General features: G+C 40.9%; 1 protein-coding gene across 3 annotated transcripts in view; it reads left to right on the forward strand.

Annotated features, from left to right (window-relative positions):
* Nucleotides 1-19,182, forward strand: part of LOC144527456 (rho GTPase-activating protein 26-like) — a 107,620-nt gene that overhangs the window by 13,719 nt on the left and 74,719 nt on the right. The window contains exon 1 of one of the 3 annotated variants that reach the window (XM_078265479.1): nucleotides 2,683-2,778. The exons of the other annotated variants lie outside the window; for them this stretch is intronic. Within the exon in view, the coding sequence (XP_078121605.1) occupies nucleotides 2,751-2,778 (28 nt within the window). The 5' untranslated portion in view covers nucleotides 2,683-2,750. Of the gene's footprint in view, nucleotides 1-2,682; nucleotides 2,779-19,182 lie in introns of those variants that run through there. 3 annotated transcript variants of the gene reach the window in all.

Raw genomic sequence — 19,182 nt, forward strand, 5'->3', positions numbered from 1 at the left:
TCTGGGGCTTCTTGTACAGTGATGTTTCTACAGAACAGAAGCGCTTTGACCAATATACACCTACAGTATAAAAGTTGTTTTGTTGCACTGGCCTTAATCAAGTTGCGTTACTCCGCCAAGTGTGATAATTATGTCGTGTTGCAGCATCATTATCTTAACTTGTCCAGGTGTAGCCTCACAATCAAGGCTGTCATTGTTTAAAGATCCCCTCCAGAAATATTTTAAGAAGTATCAGAATGTTTGATTACTATTGTTTTTGCACAAAAAAAGTGCAATTACCTTGTTTTTGATATCTTATAGGTCTGTAATTTGATCTTGTGTCTCCATTAGAAATTGTTATTTGTTTTATGACTGAAACTGTCTTTATTACTGTATACTGCTGCCTGTCTTATACCTGGTTAAATAAAGGTTCATTTAAAAAAAACAAAAAATAATAAAAATTCTTAAAATTACAGCTGCTCCTTCCCCCGACAACATGCCTCGTATTTCACTGAAAACTCAATATATTTTGTACAAACAAGTCCTAAACTGAGGTTTAAGGTGAGCACAGAAAAATGTCCTCTGTTCAGCAGATGGATGTGAAAACCGTTTCCTATTGTCAAACTCTGCACATACAGTACATCATTTTGAACAGTGACGGTCAAACATTCAAGTATGACGTAACAATGAGCGAAACACATTTCCAGTGGAGGGGGACTTTAAGGAGAAGCCATGGTTGTGTGCGTGGAAAAATGAAATACCTGGTTTGCTAAATGAATTGGTTAGAGGTATTAATGAGTTGTACATATTGACGTAATATTGCAAAATGTAATAATGTGAATTGTTGTCTAAAGAAAGGAAAAACGTCCATGGATAAGTAAGTGTGTGTGTGTGTGTAACTTAAGGTCATTTGCAACTCTATCCTGGCTGCACCTTGTTCCACCTGACTGAGTGTACTTTGTGCCTTTGCAGCTGCACATAAGAAATACCCATCTTAACGAGTTCCAGTGATGTATTCATAAACATAGCTCAGTCCTAACCGTTTCCTTTTCTTAAAAGAAATGAAGTAGTCTGCCATTGAGGTGAGATAATGTCTCTTGTAATCCAATGAAAACCAACTTGAATTCAAGAATGTTCTCGACTTGAGCGTCAGTTTATTCTTACTGCTGCAGCTGTCAGGCTTGCTCTCCCTTAAAGATGGAAATGGTTCTGTTAAACTTGGAAAAATGGGATTGATTTTAGAAAAACATCGCTCCAAGAGTAAATTTGACGCTTGGGGACAAGCACAGTTTTGCTGACTACACATGAATTTGATTACATTACTCTACTCTTAAGATCATAAAGCACCAGGAGTGACGCAGGAAGAGAGGAGGGAAAGTGAACTCTGAAGGAATGCTCTTTAACTTTCTGCACACGGCTACCTGATCACTGCTGTTTGCTCATAAAAGAGACAGCTGCGCTTTTCACAGCTGCTACTGCAGGTGGTTATGGACACAGTGTTTAATTGGAGCTGTTTTAACAGCAGATGGAAGGTGGTGAATTACCATACTGTACCTGACACCCCACCCTCGTCCTCCTGCGCGACAAAACGAACGGCAGCATGACGGAGCTTTTGTGTCAAGTGTGTGTTACACTTGAAAATGTATGACAAATGTAGACACAGAGAAGGGCTGTTATTATCTTGTTCAAGAAGCAGAATTGTACAGTCAAATGGTAGCTAATGCCAGATTAAAGACTAAGAAAACGGATTTAAAAAAAAAGGTTTTTCCATGTATGTTTAACTTTCTATAAGTCTGGACTTATTTTTATTATTATTTCTTAATTTGATTAAAATAGAGCTTTAGGAAATGTTTTGTAATGGGCCAGTAGGCCCCCAGGAAGAGTCAAAGGTTACATACATACAGTATCGTGTGTGCATCTGAGTACATCATGTGTTTGGTGTTTCTGTAGATCTGACCTATGGCACTTCTTTCTTTTTGGTTTAGGGGCAATAAGCCGTATTTTCAGTGTCACACCTGACAGGGTGTTGTGCTGGATGTTGTTACTGTCCATAAAGTGTCACAAGATCCGAATGACTTTGTTTTACAGAATTTTATGATGGTTAAGGAGAAAAAAAATGCTTGAATGTAATCTTGCCCAAACAGGAAGCTACTGAGTAAGGTTAATTATTGTATACCATGGGAATGAAATGAATGAAATTTTTTTTTTAACCTACATGGAGAAGAAATGTCAGAGGAAGATAGGGAGATATGTATATCTGAACCTCTTAGTAAGTGAAGTAAATCTTCAGATCTGGGTTCCTCATAACTCCTTGGCCTGCAGTGCTGAGCAGTCAGTCCCAAATTCAAGACGCGTGTGATAATGAACTAGAAAATCTCAGCCCGTGGTGGAGTAAAGGTGTGGCCACTGTAGAACTTGCTGAAACGAGGAAGACTTAGAGAAGTTGGTGATTAAGCCTGACAGGTGTGGCTTAAATCAGGTAGAAATACACAAACACACCCACATACGCATACTGTACACACACACACACACACACACGCTGACACATGTTGATAAAATAGCCATTTTCCTCTCACATCAAAGCTCTTCAAGTGAGTCAGAGCAAAAGGAGAAGAGCCAGTGATACAAGTCAGAGGCTGGCATGGTGTTCGTATCCAGCCCCTTTTCAGGGAACCGTGAGTCTGCAGGTTGTAAGAGGAAAGCAGGTTGTTGTTGTTGTCCAGGAGGGGCGATACTGTCTTTGATACAGGAGAGAACAATCCCTTTTTGTTATGTTTAAGATGAAACTCAGATTATATGGTAAGCAGGGTTTCATTGTTTTTGAAAGTTCACTTTCTTGTGGCCATGACGGAGTAAACAAGTTTTGGTTTCCTGTGGCCACTTGACATTATGCGGATTGCATTTATTCAAGAACTATATTTAAGTACTGTACTTGAGTACCAATTTTAGGTACTTGTACTTTACTTTCATGCCATTTTATACTTCTACCTCACTACAATTCAGACAAATATACACTTATCTTACAGCTATAGTTTGTAGGTACTTTACGCATTGTGATAGTACATGCAAAACATAAAATGAGCTTATAAAATATGCGTTGCTATAACTTAAACTTCAACAAATAGATCTACCTGGACCAACTACAATAAAATGCTTCTAAGCCTTAATGCATCAGTAAAAATGATGTAATATATACGGTAATAGGATAACATGAGTACCTTTTGATACTTAAAGGACATTTGCTAATAAATGCATATTGTGTTACTTAAGTAACAGATTTTTAACATTTGACAAACACAACTGTTGCTTCCTCTCTGTTGTAATGTCATTTCCGTAAAGCTGAATGAAGCAAGTTCAGGTGTGCTCCTATGAGGTTGTACAGGGGCATTCCGGGAAATGTATGACGTCTATAAGTGATGCAGATGTATACAAAGCAGCTTGAGGGTCACACCAAAAAGAGGTTATGTGCTAAATTTTCGCTCAACAAGTAAGATTGTGGTTAGCGCCTACAGCCTGCCAGGCTCCTAGAACACCCTTACACTATCCTCCTTGTTTGATTTCTTCTTATTAAACTCTTGGTGTTTTTGGAGTTTAAAGCTTTTCTTTTTTGTTTCCATGAAAGGAAGATTAATAAAAAAGTTCACCATCTGTAAATGGATTCATTGTTGTTTGAGAAAGCAAATAACATGGTAACTTTTTGTGATCTTTCCATGAAAAGGTGAACCCGCAGCCTTCCTTTTCATGGTTATCTAAGGAAAATCAGGAGTTTGTTTTTAGATGAGAAGTTTTACATGTGAAAAAGTTTCAAATGTCACTGGGTTTTGAGAAACATACTGTAATATATGACTGTACTTATCATAAAGCTTGATGATCAGTTGTAGGTTATCAGAAAACGTTTATTTTCAGGGGGCAGAATTTGAACCATCTCCTCAGTATGAAGGTGAATATGGTGCAAAATGTAAGAGCTTGTAGAATACGATATTATTTCTGTGACTTCAAATTCAGATCACGTGTGCGTATATTTTTTTGCAAGTGCAAATTTTTTGATCTGCAAGTTCTCACATCGTATTCTCCAAGCTCTCACATTTTGCACCATATTTACCTTCATACCTCAGTAGCAACTTTATATCCTCTTTATCTTGTATGTTCCTTACTGGCAAAGATTTCCAGCATGAGATCTTGTCATTGTGTCACAGAAAAGGCTGACTCTAATTTCCTTCACCAGCCCTCCATAAATGTTTTTAATAAAAGCATTGAAGCATGTAACATTAAATGTCAACATCCCAATCTTCACCTTGAAAAAGGCTTTTTTTTTTATCACAGCTCAATCTGCTATCAGCATACTTTAAACAAGTCATGAATGAAAGGCAAATACATCTTAATGGCTCTCATTGTGTTCGGCCAGACTGGCATTGAAGGAGACAGTTGACCTTCCAAAACAATGATTCTACTTTCCCCTTCTCCTCCTCTTCCTCTTCCTCTTGCTTCCCCTTTCCTCGTTCCTCATACACACACAATTCCACATATTAACCTCATCTTCCTTCACCTTCTTTCTCTCATCCTCCTGTCCCTCCTCGTTTCCTTTAGTCAACCTGACATGGAAATGCCTGTTACCCTTCTTCTTTCCTCCAGTCTCTGTCATCCTGTCTCCCCCCGATCTAACTCTGTTTCGTGTTATTAAAATAGGATAAGTGCTTGCAGAGAAACCTGACTTGGCCATTATTGGCCATGTCGAGGCGGATGAGTGAAGGTATATTAAATGAAATGCAGGAGCCCCTAACTCTCTCCAGCACTCCCATTGTTTCATTCTGTATCATGGCAGACATGACCGCTTGCTGGCCAGGCCTTGTGATGCAAATTGCCAGAGGTTGTGTTATTTTTAAAATGACGTGACATAAGCAAACCCCAACTGTGGTGAAGTAATCATACCGGGCATCAGTCCTGTGTGTGTGTGTGTGTGTGTGTGTGTGTGTGTGTGTGTGTGTTTCGTGGGGCCCAAAAACCGGGAGTCCACTATACTTGTGGGGCCAAAATGCTGGAGTCCACAAGTTTAAAGGACTGTTTGAGGGTTAAGACTTGGTTGTTGGATTAGGGATAGAATTAGGTTATGGTGAGGGTAGGGGTTAAGGTTAGGCATTTAGTTGTGATGGTTAGGGTAAGGGGCTAGGGAATGCATTATGACAATGATGGGTCCCCACAAAGATAGTGCCACAAACCTGTGTGTGTGCTGAGGGGAAGACTTGTCTCCATTGTTGCCCAGTGCCAACCCAAACAAACCACAGTCCAAGGCATGGAGAGTGAGGAAGCGTATGAGGAAGCGTGTATGTGTATTTAACAGTTTGAATGTCTGCGTTCAGCTCCCATCCTGCTCCAAAAATAACCCCCTGCTAAGAATATTTAATCCCCCAGGTTAACGCTCTCTCTTTCCTTTTATGCTTTGCTCTTTATCACACCCTCACACATTTGAGGTGCCCACTGTACACACACTCACTCACACACGCACAAGCATGGGTGGTGTGGGGGGTGGGTCTACTGGTACAAAACCAGCCAAAACTCAGGCTTAGTGGGGATAATCTGGTAGGTGTGTGCTCCCTTTATTGCGTCTGGTTGGCCCGCCCTGATGTCTGGATCCGGCTTTGGCCTAGAGGATGAGGCACTCTCTGTATTGTTTATTTTCTTTTTGTTGTCCTGACGATTTGAGAACTATATTTTTTATTCGTATTGATATTTTAGATCTTTCCAATCTGCCCTTTGGTCCTGATCACATCCTGCAGAGACGCTGATGGGACTCGGGGTCAGGAGGGCAAGCCAAGATTAATGCTAGAGAGTTGGAGGATGGGTGGGGGCAGGGATTTGCTGTATGTCCATCTCTGCGGGAAATTACAGCAAACACCGAATGTTTATGGGGTGGCTTGTGGTGGATGCTGGTGGCAGAGGGTGGGGCTCTCATTGGTTGCCAGTGAAATTCAGAATTGATTTTAAAGTTTTACTTTTTGTTTTTAAAGCACTCCATGGTCAAGACCCTCCGTATATTTCCGATCTCCTGTCCACTTACTCTGCCGCCAGGTCACTCAGGTCCACAACTCAACAACTCCTCGTCATCCCCCAGATGCCTAAAAACCAGAGGGGACCGAGCCTTTTCTGTAGTATCCCCCAAACTCTGGAATTCCCTTCCACTCCATATCAAATCCTGTAACTAATCCTGTTTCTGCCTTCCCTGCTCTACCTGTAAAGCACTTTGGGTCAACTGTTGTTCGTTTAAATGTGCTATACAAATTAAATGACTGGACTTGACTCTCCTCTCCTCTGGTGGACCAACAGTGTTTAGTAGTGTAACCATTTCACTCATTATTGCAGAGGTTTTGACTGTCAGGTTATACTTAGCCATTTCAGGATGTGATTTGTTAAATACGGAAATGACCCAGAGATGAAAGGATGTGCAGTGTCCTTATTTAAAGGTCACTTTGAAACCTGTGTGAAGCTTTTTTTCCCCCCCACCTCTGTGTAAGAGGAGATTTTTTGCAAAGCGTTAGATGAGGTGGTGAGGTGTGATGATGCTTAGTACAAGCTCCATTCAACTGCACGATTATGGTCAAAATGATCATCACTATTATTTTGATAAATCTTGAGATCATGATTGTTCATTGATTTTTTTTTTTTAAGGACAAAATGTTTTGATTGCACTTTCACATTTAAATAGACCGAGCACTGCTTTCCCTTTTATGTTGTGCTACATTCCTGCTAAACCGCTTTGCATCAAAATAAGTAGGGCTGGACCTAAATATTTGACTTTTTGGATATTCATTTGTTGGGTAGGTATTCTGTCTTTAATTTTAGGATTCAAATATTCTTGAGTTTTGTTTTTCAATACAGAATAACCGAATCCTTAAAATGGAATGCCTTTGCTTAAACTGAAAAACACGTCAACAATGTTAGGTGGAAAAAAACATGCATGCAGGCTGAGTCTTTCCTAAATCATACCGAATTGCATGGGATTTTAGTTGTGATTTTAGTTGTGACATTAATAAAATTGACTGGCCTTGACTACCTCAGCATATCCCTTGTATAGAATTGGCATTTGAAATGGATGCCGGATAGATGGATGGATGATAGAAACGTGCTGTCTATTTCTGAATTATTCTCTACTGCCAGGTCTATCTAGCTCAGTGATTACCACTCTTTGAGCAGCATTCAAGGCTGTTCCCGACTTGAGTTGAAACCGAGGTCTAAGAAGATGAACTAGACTAGATATATAGTTGAGTGTAGTCTGTCTGCTGAGCTGGCTCAGTCTGTCTGCGCGTTAATAGCTGAATAATAAGCGGTGTCACTGTGCCATGAAGCATAAATGGTGCAGTAATTATTGTGCTTTTTAGCCGCCTGATTATTACAGACATTGAAGAGAAATATACGCGTGTATCTTGGGTTAATGTATATTTGTATTGTCATTTGGATGCATTAAATGGCTCTATGTTTTCTTTTTGGAAGCAAGAAATAATGGTACATTCAACTGCGATGTGGGGCAGAACTGAATATTGAAAACATTTGTGTCTTACTCCAGTGGTTAGTGTGTTAGTGCTGAAACCAAACTTTTAATATGTTTATGTTGTTATATATTCCCCGCAGGATTTTTTAACAATGTTTAAGAGTGTTAAGATGTCTTTGTGTGGATGTTTCTTTTAATTTCATCACTCTTGTGGTGTCACCATCTCCTCTTCTCATTTAGAGAGAGACGCAAAATTCTAATTACGTCGGGAATTTGCACAAAGAAAATTCTTCTCTACTCTAAATTTAGACCCTTATATAAACGGACAGAATCTTTCCAAAAGTGAATTGGTTTGTTGTGGCTTCTTTTTGAAAAGGAACATACGCGCACAAGCCAAGCAAGGCTCTGACAAAATGTAAATACTGTAAATAGCATAGAAGGAGTAAACCGCAAACATAAAAGATGAATGGAAGCTGTCATAACTCCAATAGTGCACATTTCTTGATCTCTCACATTTAAAGTTATTTTTTTATACCAGCCTTCACTAAATTAAATTACATAAAAACTTTCTCATTACATGATTTTGAGATGCTGCAGTTTGCAATATTGTGACATTGGTTCTTATTGTCATTTGTACAGGACATATAATAATTAATTGCCATTACTCCTGCTTTACATAGCTGCAAAAAAATGTAAAATAATACATCGTCAATTGAACATCAAGAGACGTGCAATGGAAATCAAAAGCTCACCACAGGAACTGCACAGGATCATATGGTGATAAAAGCTCATTTTTTGGCCCACAACTGAAACCCCAAAACCACAATAATGTAAAGCTCATTTGTCTCGCTGTATGCTGTAGGTCCCACAAAGTTAGTTTCCCATCCACTGTCAACAGACCATCACATGTTGGACTCTTTAGCTGATTTCCAGCCAATTGGAGTTATTCGAGTTTCTTTAAGTGGCTATTGATTAGACTGTTGTAAACCAAACGAATAACAAGGTAAAATGGTAAATTGAGTGGAATTCCCTTCCTAGCTTCTCTGTAAACCAGTCCTCTGTCTTATTTATAAGTTGTCCAGTATGATTTCACAGATTGACACAGACTGAGATTTATTTCCCTTTCAGCTTCCATTTAAAAACACTCTGAATTCCTTCTCTGCTAAATTCATTTTGGGGTAATTCTTTTGTGATGCCTTTATAATGGGCTACATGTAATTGTATAAATATGATAAGGACAGGTGATTTGCACCTACAACTTCAGAGTTTGTACTTTAGCCTATTAAAGTAGCAGTATTCAGTGTTTGCACATTAACATGTCTATGAATAGCTTGTAGGATTATTAGTATTATCAGTTTTGGAGCCTGTGCACGTGCCTCAGCCCCCCTGTCTGCCTGCCTGCAATATACTATATTAGCCAAGTTGTAGTTTCTCACAATGGTTTGTGGTCAGCAGGAACATTTATTCAGACATTCACCTCCGCTAAACAAAACAACACTATTTGTTAATGGCGGTTCAGGTCAAGCTTGTTATGTCCTGCCACATTATGTTCACGTGTACTTCCTTGCACAGACTAAGGTGTCGAAGGTCTGCAAGGCTTCTTGCAAAACATAAGTACCTGCCAGAATATAAAAGCTGTGGAGTGTTTAGTCTTAGTTTTTTGTATCCTGTTAAGAAATATCCATCTACAGACGTATGCTGTATACATTAGTTGTGGAATGGTACACAGAAGTCACGGTTCGGTTCATACCTCGGTTCAGACATCACGGTTCGGTTCGGTACAATGGAGGGAAAAGCAAAACAAAAATGCAGAAGGCAATTTTTTTTTTATTGTGCATGTCTCAGGCTGTACCACTTAGTGTCATACAGTCTCTCCCCTGAGCTAGCTGCAACAGCCTGTGTGTAAAGTACGATGTAAACGGTTAACAAGTACCCCACATCATCTCCAGACTCCATCTGTAACTTGTAAACAAAATAAGACAATCAGCTATAAAACTGAAAATACAGCATCTCTTATTTATGAAAGTGCAAATTACGTAATAATAATAACCTTAAAAATAAAGACCTTCCCCCACAAAAGATAAAAGAAAGTATTCTTGCTATTAAGTGCAACAAGCATACCTTTCTAGTTTCCACTCTGCCACGACCTCCTGTGGCTTCTCAGCTAGGTGAGTGCTTGTGTGCTGCTCATACAGGGGCCGTGTCTGTAGAACTGACTATTTCATTTCCCACTCAGAGTCAATAAAATGAGCAGTCACCGTGAGATAGCTTTCCGTAGCACGAGAAGTCCAACCATCAGTCGTTAGTGAAACGGAGGGTGCAGCTGACAACTCGTGCTCCATCAACGTCCGTGTTTGGTTGTATATGGAAGGCACTAGTTGCCTCATGTGTGGACAGGATGGCATGTTGTAACGAGGTTTGAGTACATTAGGGTTGGGCGATGTCCCCTAAATTGGCAGTTGACGATGGTAGGGGCAGTTTTTTACAACTTGACCTACTTTCACTTAACTACGGTGCAGTAAAGTCAATCAGATGTCCGTGATCTGCATAACGACAGTACAGTGGGACGTTTGCCTTCAACAGAGCGACCGTAATAACCTAATATACCATCTTTACTGAGATTAAACTACATTGTTATATTTGCACTGAATAACGCATTCAATAAACAAACAAAACTTGCAGCGCACATAAAATAGCACCCTCGTGAATTAACCTACTGTTGCTAACGTACATTCATAAATCCTGTATAACATCGTCCCATACCTACAGGACGTCAGACTTACTTATTGATGCACGCACACAGTAGTGTCGACAAACTTAGTCCAATGAGGGGAGAAAGGAAAGTGTGATAGCGTTCTACGTTAACGTTTTTTTCTCTCTTACTCGAGACCGCTGTGTCCAACGTTACTAGCAGGTAGAGTGACTAGAGCAGGTAGAGGGGGAAAAAAAGTAGCTTCCACTTAAGGGGCCTTCCTTTGTGCGCAGCACAGCGCAAAGCCCGACGCAAGTGTCTTTGCTAGTTTAAGATCGACGCACTTGTCAATTTCCCATCCAGCGCCCACGACTAGGATTAGTGTGTGTCTGACAGGGTGGGGAGCGTGGCATCACGATGGTGGCTCTCCATCGTGATGTCGGCCAGCACAACCCTAGAGTACATACAGCAAATACTTGAAGCCAGGTTCGGAGCGGAGGAGAGACTAGCTACTCCACATATCATTCCGAGATGGGAGAAGAGCATGCTCTGGTTTATTGGCATTTCTTTAAACCAATCACAATCGTCTTGGGTGGTGCTACGCTCTGCACGGAGCCACTGTAAAATAGTCGTGCGAGAGAAAAATCAGATTGGACAGCTCTAGCTAGCTGTCTCAATTTACCATGCAGCGATCTGAGGAGCAGTCAACCATAGTCCTCATAAATCCATTGCAGTTTAAAATTCCAACACAAAGAAAGCGGATGGAAACGGACATACATGCATCTGGCGGAATTTCCTGCGGCACCGGAGCAATACCGGAAGTGGAACGTCAAGGATATAGACTACATCCCTTTACATACAGTGCATTTTTAGTAATGTTCAGAATACAATATTTGCAAAGTGCATTTGGGGTGCCACTTCATACATTGTCTCACTCTGTGTTGAACCTCCAAACTTATCATCTTTTGTGTCTCTCTCATCTCTGTCCATCTCTGTGTCATGCTGGCCTCAGAGAAAGGACTTAAACTGACAAGCCACCGACCAGCAGCCACTCGGCCACAAATCCCCCAGGCTGCTGTGATCCATCCTGACAGAAAGGGAGACACAGACAGAAACGGGGTGAAGAGAGGCAGAGCAAGAGGGAGTAATGGCTACACTAACAAAAGACTGTAACAGACTCAGAGGACAGAACATGTATTCTCTCTCTGTGCACAATGTAATAGCCAATGAACAGAAGTGTGTGTGTGTGTGTGTGTGTGTGTGTGTGTGTGTGTGTGTGTGTGCGTGCGTTTGGATGCTAATAAAGCGTATGATGGTGCCTTCAGGGCTGCTTTTAGACTCCTACTGGGTGAGCGACTGAGGGGGAGGCAGTTGAAGTGCCCGCTTCTATATTTTCTGTAATAAAATCAGATGTGTATATTAGACAAGCTTATCAGTAGTGCTTTTATTACCATTACTGTGCAGGGTTTCCCACAGCACTTTGCTACTACTTTGTTAAGGTGGCCGCCTAAGCAACGCACGCCTGCCGCCTTAACTACGTCGTCAAAAAAAAAAGTGAATGATCTAATTGGACTTTGGGTTAGATTTTTTTCACATTTTTTAGTGGTTATGAGGAGCAATATGAGAGAAAATTTGGTGATCACTGATCCTTGTTTAGGTACATTAAACCACGTTAAGCTTTTTCACGTTGTTCACTTGTTTCAACGAAGTGAATACATGACGATGTGAGTGGAACTCCCATCACCTCTCGCGCGTGGATTCTCAACGTCCCGGCTGTTGCCCGGTCTATGAGACACAGCCGTTGTCTGTTTTTTTTTCCATCATAACACGCTATTACGGTTAGTTAGCGTAGTTAAACACTACACACAGTGAAATTACGTGTCCTGTTTTTATTTCACGCATACTATCTGCTTTGAGTGAGTGGAGCTATGGGCTGAGCTCTGTTATCTCAGAGCTGTTTGTTTTGGAGAAGAGTTGTCAGGCGAAGTGGAAGAGAGCGTGTCACGGAGGATAATGGGAGCCATGCGAGTAACACTGTTATAGCACATGTTTTTAAAATATTTTACACCCCGCCTTTTTTCAGTGTCAATTTTTTTTTGTTTGTTTAAACTTTCTGTCACTGATTTTGGTCTGGAGTGGAGGGGGCAAGGAGAGCATGATTTACATGTAATCAGGAGAAAATGTAAGTCTTATGGACCCACAGCCCGCTGCTCTGAAGCCTGGCATCAACATCAACCAGCGTATGGTATGGTACCGTCTTCCATGAGTTCACCTGGAACTCCCAGACAGCAAGCATGTTTAATTAGTCTGTTTCTCTCTGCCGTTGTTTTTGCACATAGAACCGGTCTGGTTTAGGTTAACTTAACTGACGTTATAGATGTCAGCTAAAACAAGCGCTAAAGTTAGCTAATGTCAGTAGCTATCAGAGCTAACGTTAGGCTGTGACTGACAATGGCAGAGAGAAACACTTTACTTTTGGTTTCCAGGTGAAGTTGGGAAAGCTGTTGCTGTAGATGTAATGTTACCGTAAGGCCGGAGGCTAACTGCGGTCATTGCCAGACCTTGCTTCACAGCGCTGCAGAGGAGGGTCTGGCTAGTCCACACAGCATTCCGGGATGGGAGGGAAACGTGCACTGGTTTATTTGTCTTTTAAACCAATCACAATTGTCTTGGCAGGTGCTAAGTGCCGCACGGAGCCACTGCAAAAAAGCCTCGGGAAGGATCTTGTTTTGGTGGAACGTGTACGTTTAAAAGTTGTTTTAGTCGTGCAACAGAAAACTCAGATTGGACAGATAGTCCAGCTAGCTGTCTGGATTTACCCTGCAGAGATCTGAGGAGCAGTTAACCATAGTCCTCATACATCGACCAGAGTTTAAAGTTCCAAAACAAATAAAGCGTAATGTAACGGACATCTGGCCGAAAAAAGGACATACAGCGGAATTTCCGGCGGCACCGGAGAGTGGAAGGTCGTGGCTATAGACCGTCAAGCTGTCTTGCACGGCAACGGAGATGCTGGTGGGCGTTCGTCTTCTTCTACAGCAACTAGCGGCAGACTAGAACACTTGTAGTCGTATATTGCTCCTGTCAGGTCTGGAAGAATTGCATCCCCCGGTACATATGGTACTGTATAAAAACGAGTCACGTTTTCAGAATTTTGGTACCGAAGTACCGGTTCTCGTGACATCTCTTGTCCAACCATTTTTGTAACTGTCCGAAAACGACATCTGAAATTGACACCCACTTCACGCTGTGAATGGCTAGCCACGCGGAGGTGATTGAGCCCAGATTTCTTTTTTTAGCTACTTCTGTTTCTAGCGCTCCTTTTTCATTCTTGACAGTATTCATGTGAGCTGTTGAGTACAACACCATGAATTACTTGAGGAGAGACTGTGTGAAAATATGTGGTGTTACCTCATTTAAATGATTTAACCATATGATTAACACAACATCATAATGTTAGTGCAACATTACTCGACCATTATGTAGTGACTTGGCTCTCTGCGTTTCTAACCTCACAGCAGCTTGCTCCAGGCTGCAGCAGGTGTCAGAGACAGCTTGCTTACACATGCATGAGTACGCACAGCAGGAACAGATTCAAGGGGGAGACACACACCTGCCCCATAAGTTTGCCATGTAGCTATGGCCACACAAAATTCAGCACATCCACACATTTGCAAATGACACCCTGAGTTTTCTTCTTGCTAAAGTATGAATGCATGTTAGGGAATGATTGCTCAAGGGCTCAAATGGTACACTTAAAGCTTGGTGTATTAATAGGATTGCCATTATAACCTGGTAACATCTTGACAGGAAAGGAGTGAACAGGAGAATGAGGGATTAACAATGGAAGAAGACTACAGCTGGGAGGTGCTTGGTCTGTGTGGGGTTTGGCTCGCTAAAGGTTGAGGTTTCAGTGCTGGTGATAGTGGGGGTCGGGTGTTGATGGGAATGACTTCGAGGCTCATTCATGGAGCTAAAAGAATATTAATTTAAAGGCATATTTCTCTAACAGTAGGTAGAGGGAGAAAGAGGGAGGGAGGATTAGCCAGATCAAGAGAGAGGTTTAAAAAAAAGAGATGTTCAGACAGGCAGACTAGCAGGCTAGACTCCACATCGAGATCAAAGTGCAATTTCTTATTCCTTCTTCCGGATTCTGTTTGAAGCTGGATTTCTCGGAAAACCTCCCGACACCTCCAGCAAATTCTCTGCTGCCACAACACATAAAGGCATCGAGGTGCAGGGAGGGGGGGCAGGGTTGCTAGGCTGGCTGGCTGGCTGGCGAATGTCAGATGGGATTGGATACACAACAAGATGACTTCTCTGTATCTGCTCAGTGGATAACTGGTCCTTGGCCAAGTTAAAGGTTGCCATGTGTTGGCCATTCAAACTGTGTACGTGTTCACTGACTCAGTGTTTTGTTTTAAGCATACAGTTATGGTTATATTCCCAGCCCATGTTTCTTTACAGCAGATCCAGACTTTCTCTTTTGTGTTCTATGTTGATGTGCACTACAGTATGAATTATACATAGAAATAAATTGTAGATGTGATGGGTTTATTTTTATGCAACCGTTAAATGTCCCATGGCATGAAAATTTCACTTTATGAGGTTTTTTAACATTAATATGCGTTCCCCCAGCCTGCCTATGGTCCCCCAATGGCTTGAAATGGCGATAGGTGTAAACCGAGCCCTGGGTATCCTGCTCTGCCTTTGAGAAAATGAAAGCTCAGACGGGCCGATCTGGAATCTTGCTCCTTATGAGCTCATAAGGAGGAAGGTTACCTCCCCTTTCTCTGCTTTGCCCACCCAGAGAATTTGGCCCACCCATGAAAGAGAGACATCATGGCTTTCAAACGAGCAAAGTGGCAGTTGGTCAAGGCCCCACCCCCATCCTCCACCTTGCCCCCCCTTTCTCTCCTCCTCAATAGCTACAGACACAGAAATGGCACATACTAAAGAAAGCTCATTGTGGGACTGGCTCTAGTGGCTGTAATTCTGCACCAAGGCTGAATTTCGGGAAAGAGACTTCAGATACAGTATTAGGGGACCACTAAGGCCTATATAAAAGAGACTTCAGATACAGTATTAGGGGACCACTAAGGCCTATATAAAAGAGACTTCAGATACAGTATTAAGGGACCACTAAGGCCTATATAAAAGCATCCAAAGAGCACCATGTCATGGGACCTTTAATTGCAAGCATACATCAGTAAGGGCAGAAACAAGTATTCAATTGTTTGATTGATTAGTCGATTGACAGAAAATTAATCCGTTTTAATAATTGATTGTTTTTAATGCTAAACATTTGCTGTTTTTTTGCTCCTTAAAAATGTAAGGATTTCCTGCTTTCCTGTTATATTGTGAAATTAATATATTAGCGGTTTTGACAATAATCATTTGATATGAATTGATATGATATGAATGAATTACTAATTAAAAACTCTGCAGTTGTTAAAATACGTTGTACATGTCAGAAAGTTATCTAATGGATCTTACAGCAAGTAAATGGTCAATCGGTATTAGTTTAGTCTTTTGGGGAACTAGATAACAGTCTGAAGCGGAGACTGCAGCAGTCCATTCAGTATGTTACTGATTCATTCTAAATTAACGTTTTGACACCACAGAACATATTATTATTATTATTATTATAATATATATATATATATATATATATATATATATATATATATATATATATATATATATATATATATATATAATTATAGATATTTCCTGTGCTATAATAAAACAGAATGTTCCCCTGTCAGCGAATGGGTTGAGTTTTTCTGGTTGGAAAACAGTCTGGATGGAAAACCCATTTCCTCCTTCTGTTCTTGTTTGCCACTTCCTAGTTCAAACTTCCCAGAGCTACGACAAAGAAAGTAAAGAGGGTGGCCACTGTAAGCCTGGTAAATCTTTTACTATGAACAACATGCACTGCTGTAGTACTTTGACATAGCAAACTGCACTGTGTGTATGAATTCTGACAAAATATTAAAGGCTGCAGGTAAATGTTATTTTTTCAATTCATCTGCAGATTATTTTCTCAATCAATCAATTTTGTCTATAAAATGTCAGAAAATAGTGAAAAAACACAAATTATAATTTCCCGGAACCTATACGACAGCTTCAGATCTCTTAATTTGTCCAATCAACATTAAAACCTTTAAATATTCAGTAAATTATCATATATGACAAAGAACAGCAGGACATCCTTTGATCAGCTCGCACCAGTGAATGTAATGCAGTTTTGCTTGAAAAATGTTTGAAAGAATAAATCGAAAAAAGAGTGAGTAGAGAAATAAAAACCTAGTAAGACCTTGAGTTAAGATTATAGGTTCTTAGCTAGAGAGGTACCATTGTTGTTCCAACAGATTTTTCCTGCTTGCCATATTTGATTGATTGATTGATTGATTATTCATCCTGAGGGAAATTTTAGGCATGCAGTAGCTTAGACAACCATAACACAACAAACACACATATATCTCACATACATAAAAATCACTCACAGAAATTTAAAGAGTCAAAGGTGCTAAGGTAGACCGTGTGCAATGGTGGTAGTGCAAAAGAGAACAGTGTAGGGATTGATCAGTGCAATAGCTTATTATTAAATATTAACTATGACTATGAAAAGACAAGAATGTAAACCTAATAGAATTAGAATTGCTTGACAGAAAAGAAATAATATATGTTAAGAACAAAAACGGGGAATAAGTTATAAGATGCATATGTTATGACCAGAGTCCAGATTGTGTAGGAGGGCTAATATAGCCTATAAGACAGTCAGTACAGTACAGTCAGTCAGGTGTACAGCAGACAGAGATATAACGGTGGTAGAGGCTGAGAGAGACAGGCTCATGCTGAAAAGTCCATTTCTCCCCTCCCCCTTTGTGTGGTATTGAAGAGTTGGATGGCCCTGGGGACAAAGGACCTCCTCAACCTGTCTGTTGAGCATGACAGTGACAGAAGTCTGCCACTGAACATGCTAAACATCCTCTGTTTAAAGAACGTGCTGTGTAATGGGTGGCGGTCATTGTCTTTGATCGCCAGCATCCTACTCATGGTCCGTTTCTCTGCAGTTGTGAGTGACTCCAGCTCAATACCAACAACAGAGCCAGCTTTAACTTACCAGCCTGTTCAGTCGCCTAGCGTCTCTCTTCTTAATGCTGCCTCCCCATCACATCACAGCATAAAACAGGACACTGGCAATGACCGACTGGTAAAACATCCAGAGGAGCTTACTGCAGACACTGAATGAAGTTAACATTAATACTGTATGAAGGCTTACTGATTCAGAGCAGCAGTTTTATGACCACTAGCCACATAGTAAATTCTTCAATTCCAATTTTCACTATTTTACAAGCCATTATATTTGGAATTGAAATAAAGACTACAGTAGGCTAGGACTTCTAATGATTTACCTGCCACAGTGGTTGAGTTAAACAAACTTGGCAATAACCAAATTACAAATTATCATTTGTATACACCGTTTAAAGTAAAAGGTTGTTAACCTCTGTTTACACACTTAATCAGAATCAGAAAGGTTTTTATTGCCAAGTAAGTTTTTTTAACGCATACAAAGAATTTGTTTTGGTGTTGTTGGTGCACGTCACACATTCTTTAGATGGAATATTAAACAATATAAGTATAGGTATAAACAGTATAAGTATATGTACACAGTATGTATTAAGTCAAAAATAAAGAATAAATAAAGATATAAATAAAAAATAAAGAGCATTACAGCAGAGAGAGAACAGTGGCATGAAGGTGGAGTGTCAGGGTGGTTTCCATGCCTTGTTAATAAGGCTAGTGGCAGAGGGGAAAAAGCTGTTCATGTGACGTGAGGTTTTGGTCCTGATGGACCTCAGCCTCCTGCCAGAGGGGAGTGTCTCAAAGAGTTTGCTCACTAGAGGTCCTGGGAGGTCCTGGGAGATGGTAGTTCCCAGGAAGCGGAAAGACTCCACAGTGTCAATTGTGGAGCCACAGAGGGTGATGGGGGCAGGTGGGGCTGGATTCTTCCTGAAGTCCACAACCATCTCCACTATCTTTAGAGCGTTGAGCTCTAGATTGTTTTGCTTGCACCAGGTCACCAGGTGGTCAGCCTCCCACCTGTAGGCGGACTCATCACCATCAGAGATGAGTCCGATGAGGGAGGTGTCGTCCGCAAACTTCAGAAGCTTGACAGACTGGTGACTGGAGGTGCAACTGTTGGTGTACTGCTTGGATTTTCTTCTGGTCAGAATGTTTGAAACATAGAAACCACACCCATATACATCATCCACACCAATGGGCCAAGATCCAAGTAGGAACGAAGTGCCAATCAACCTTTGTGGCATGGAGTAAGTGTGCAGGCGTTACGTTTTCTTCATTGACACTTCTGATAGCTTTGCGCCTATGTGATCTGTGTATAATTACCCTCCTTCAACTGATAACCTGTGTTTCCCATTTTTACTTCAGTTAGGCTATGACTTTCACTCTTTTTTGGCTTCTCTCTTAATCCTTATCTCCGTCTGTCCCTGAAGAGTTAAAGGAAAGAGGTCAGGGAGGATTTTAGCCGATCCTGTTAGAGACATGATGATGATGATGATGATGATGATGAGCTGATTTGATGATGAGCTGATTTATTTCCTGGTTAATGTCGCACAGAATCCGTGTTTAGATCGGCTGTCCTGTCTTCTTCGATGGAGAAGACTGGCATTAATACAAAACATCTTCAACACTCTCAGCACTGGCACTCAGACAGCGTGTTGGCAGCTAATTCACTGGCATTTCATCCAAGCATTTAGTTGTAATTGAAGTTGGCATCCATAGAAGGCAACTTGTCACGCTGTAGAGCTGGCATTCAAAGGATAGCCTACTACATTAACCATGTAATGTGTTTAAGACTGGCATGGCAGACATATTAGCTATAGTTGTAATACATTTCACCAATTTAGGTCAACATGATGCCAACAACATCTCCTGAGTAGGTACCCTTAGCGATTTTTGAGGCCTTTATTGAAACTTGAAGACTTAATATGCTACTGTA

The sequence above is a fragment of the Sander vitreus genome, chromosome 13 (genome assembly GCF_031162955.1).
Source record: "Sander vitreus isolate 19-12246 chromosome 13, sanVit1, whole genome shotgun sequence".
In the NCBI taxonomy this organism is placed as follows: domain Eukaryota; kingdom Metazoa; phylum Chordata; class Actinopteri; order Perciformes; family Percidae; genus Sander; species Sander vitreus.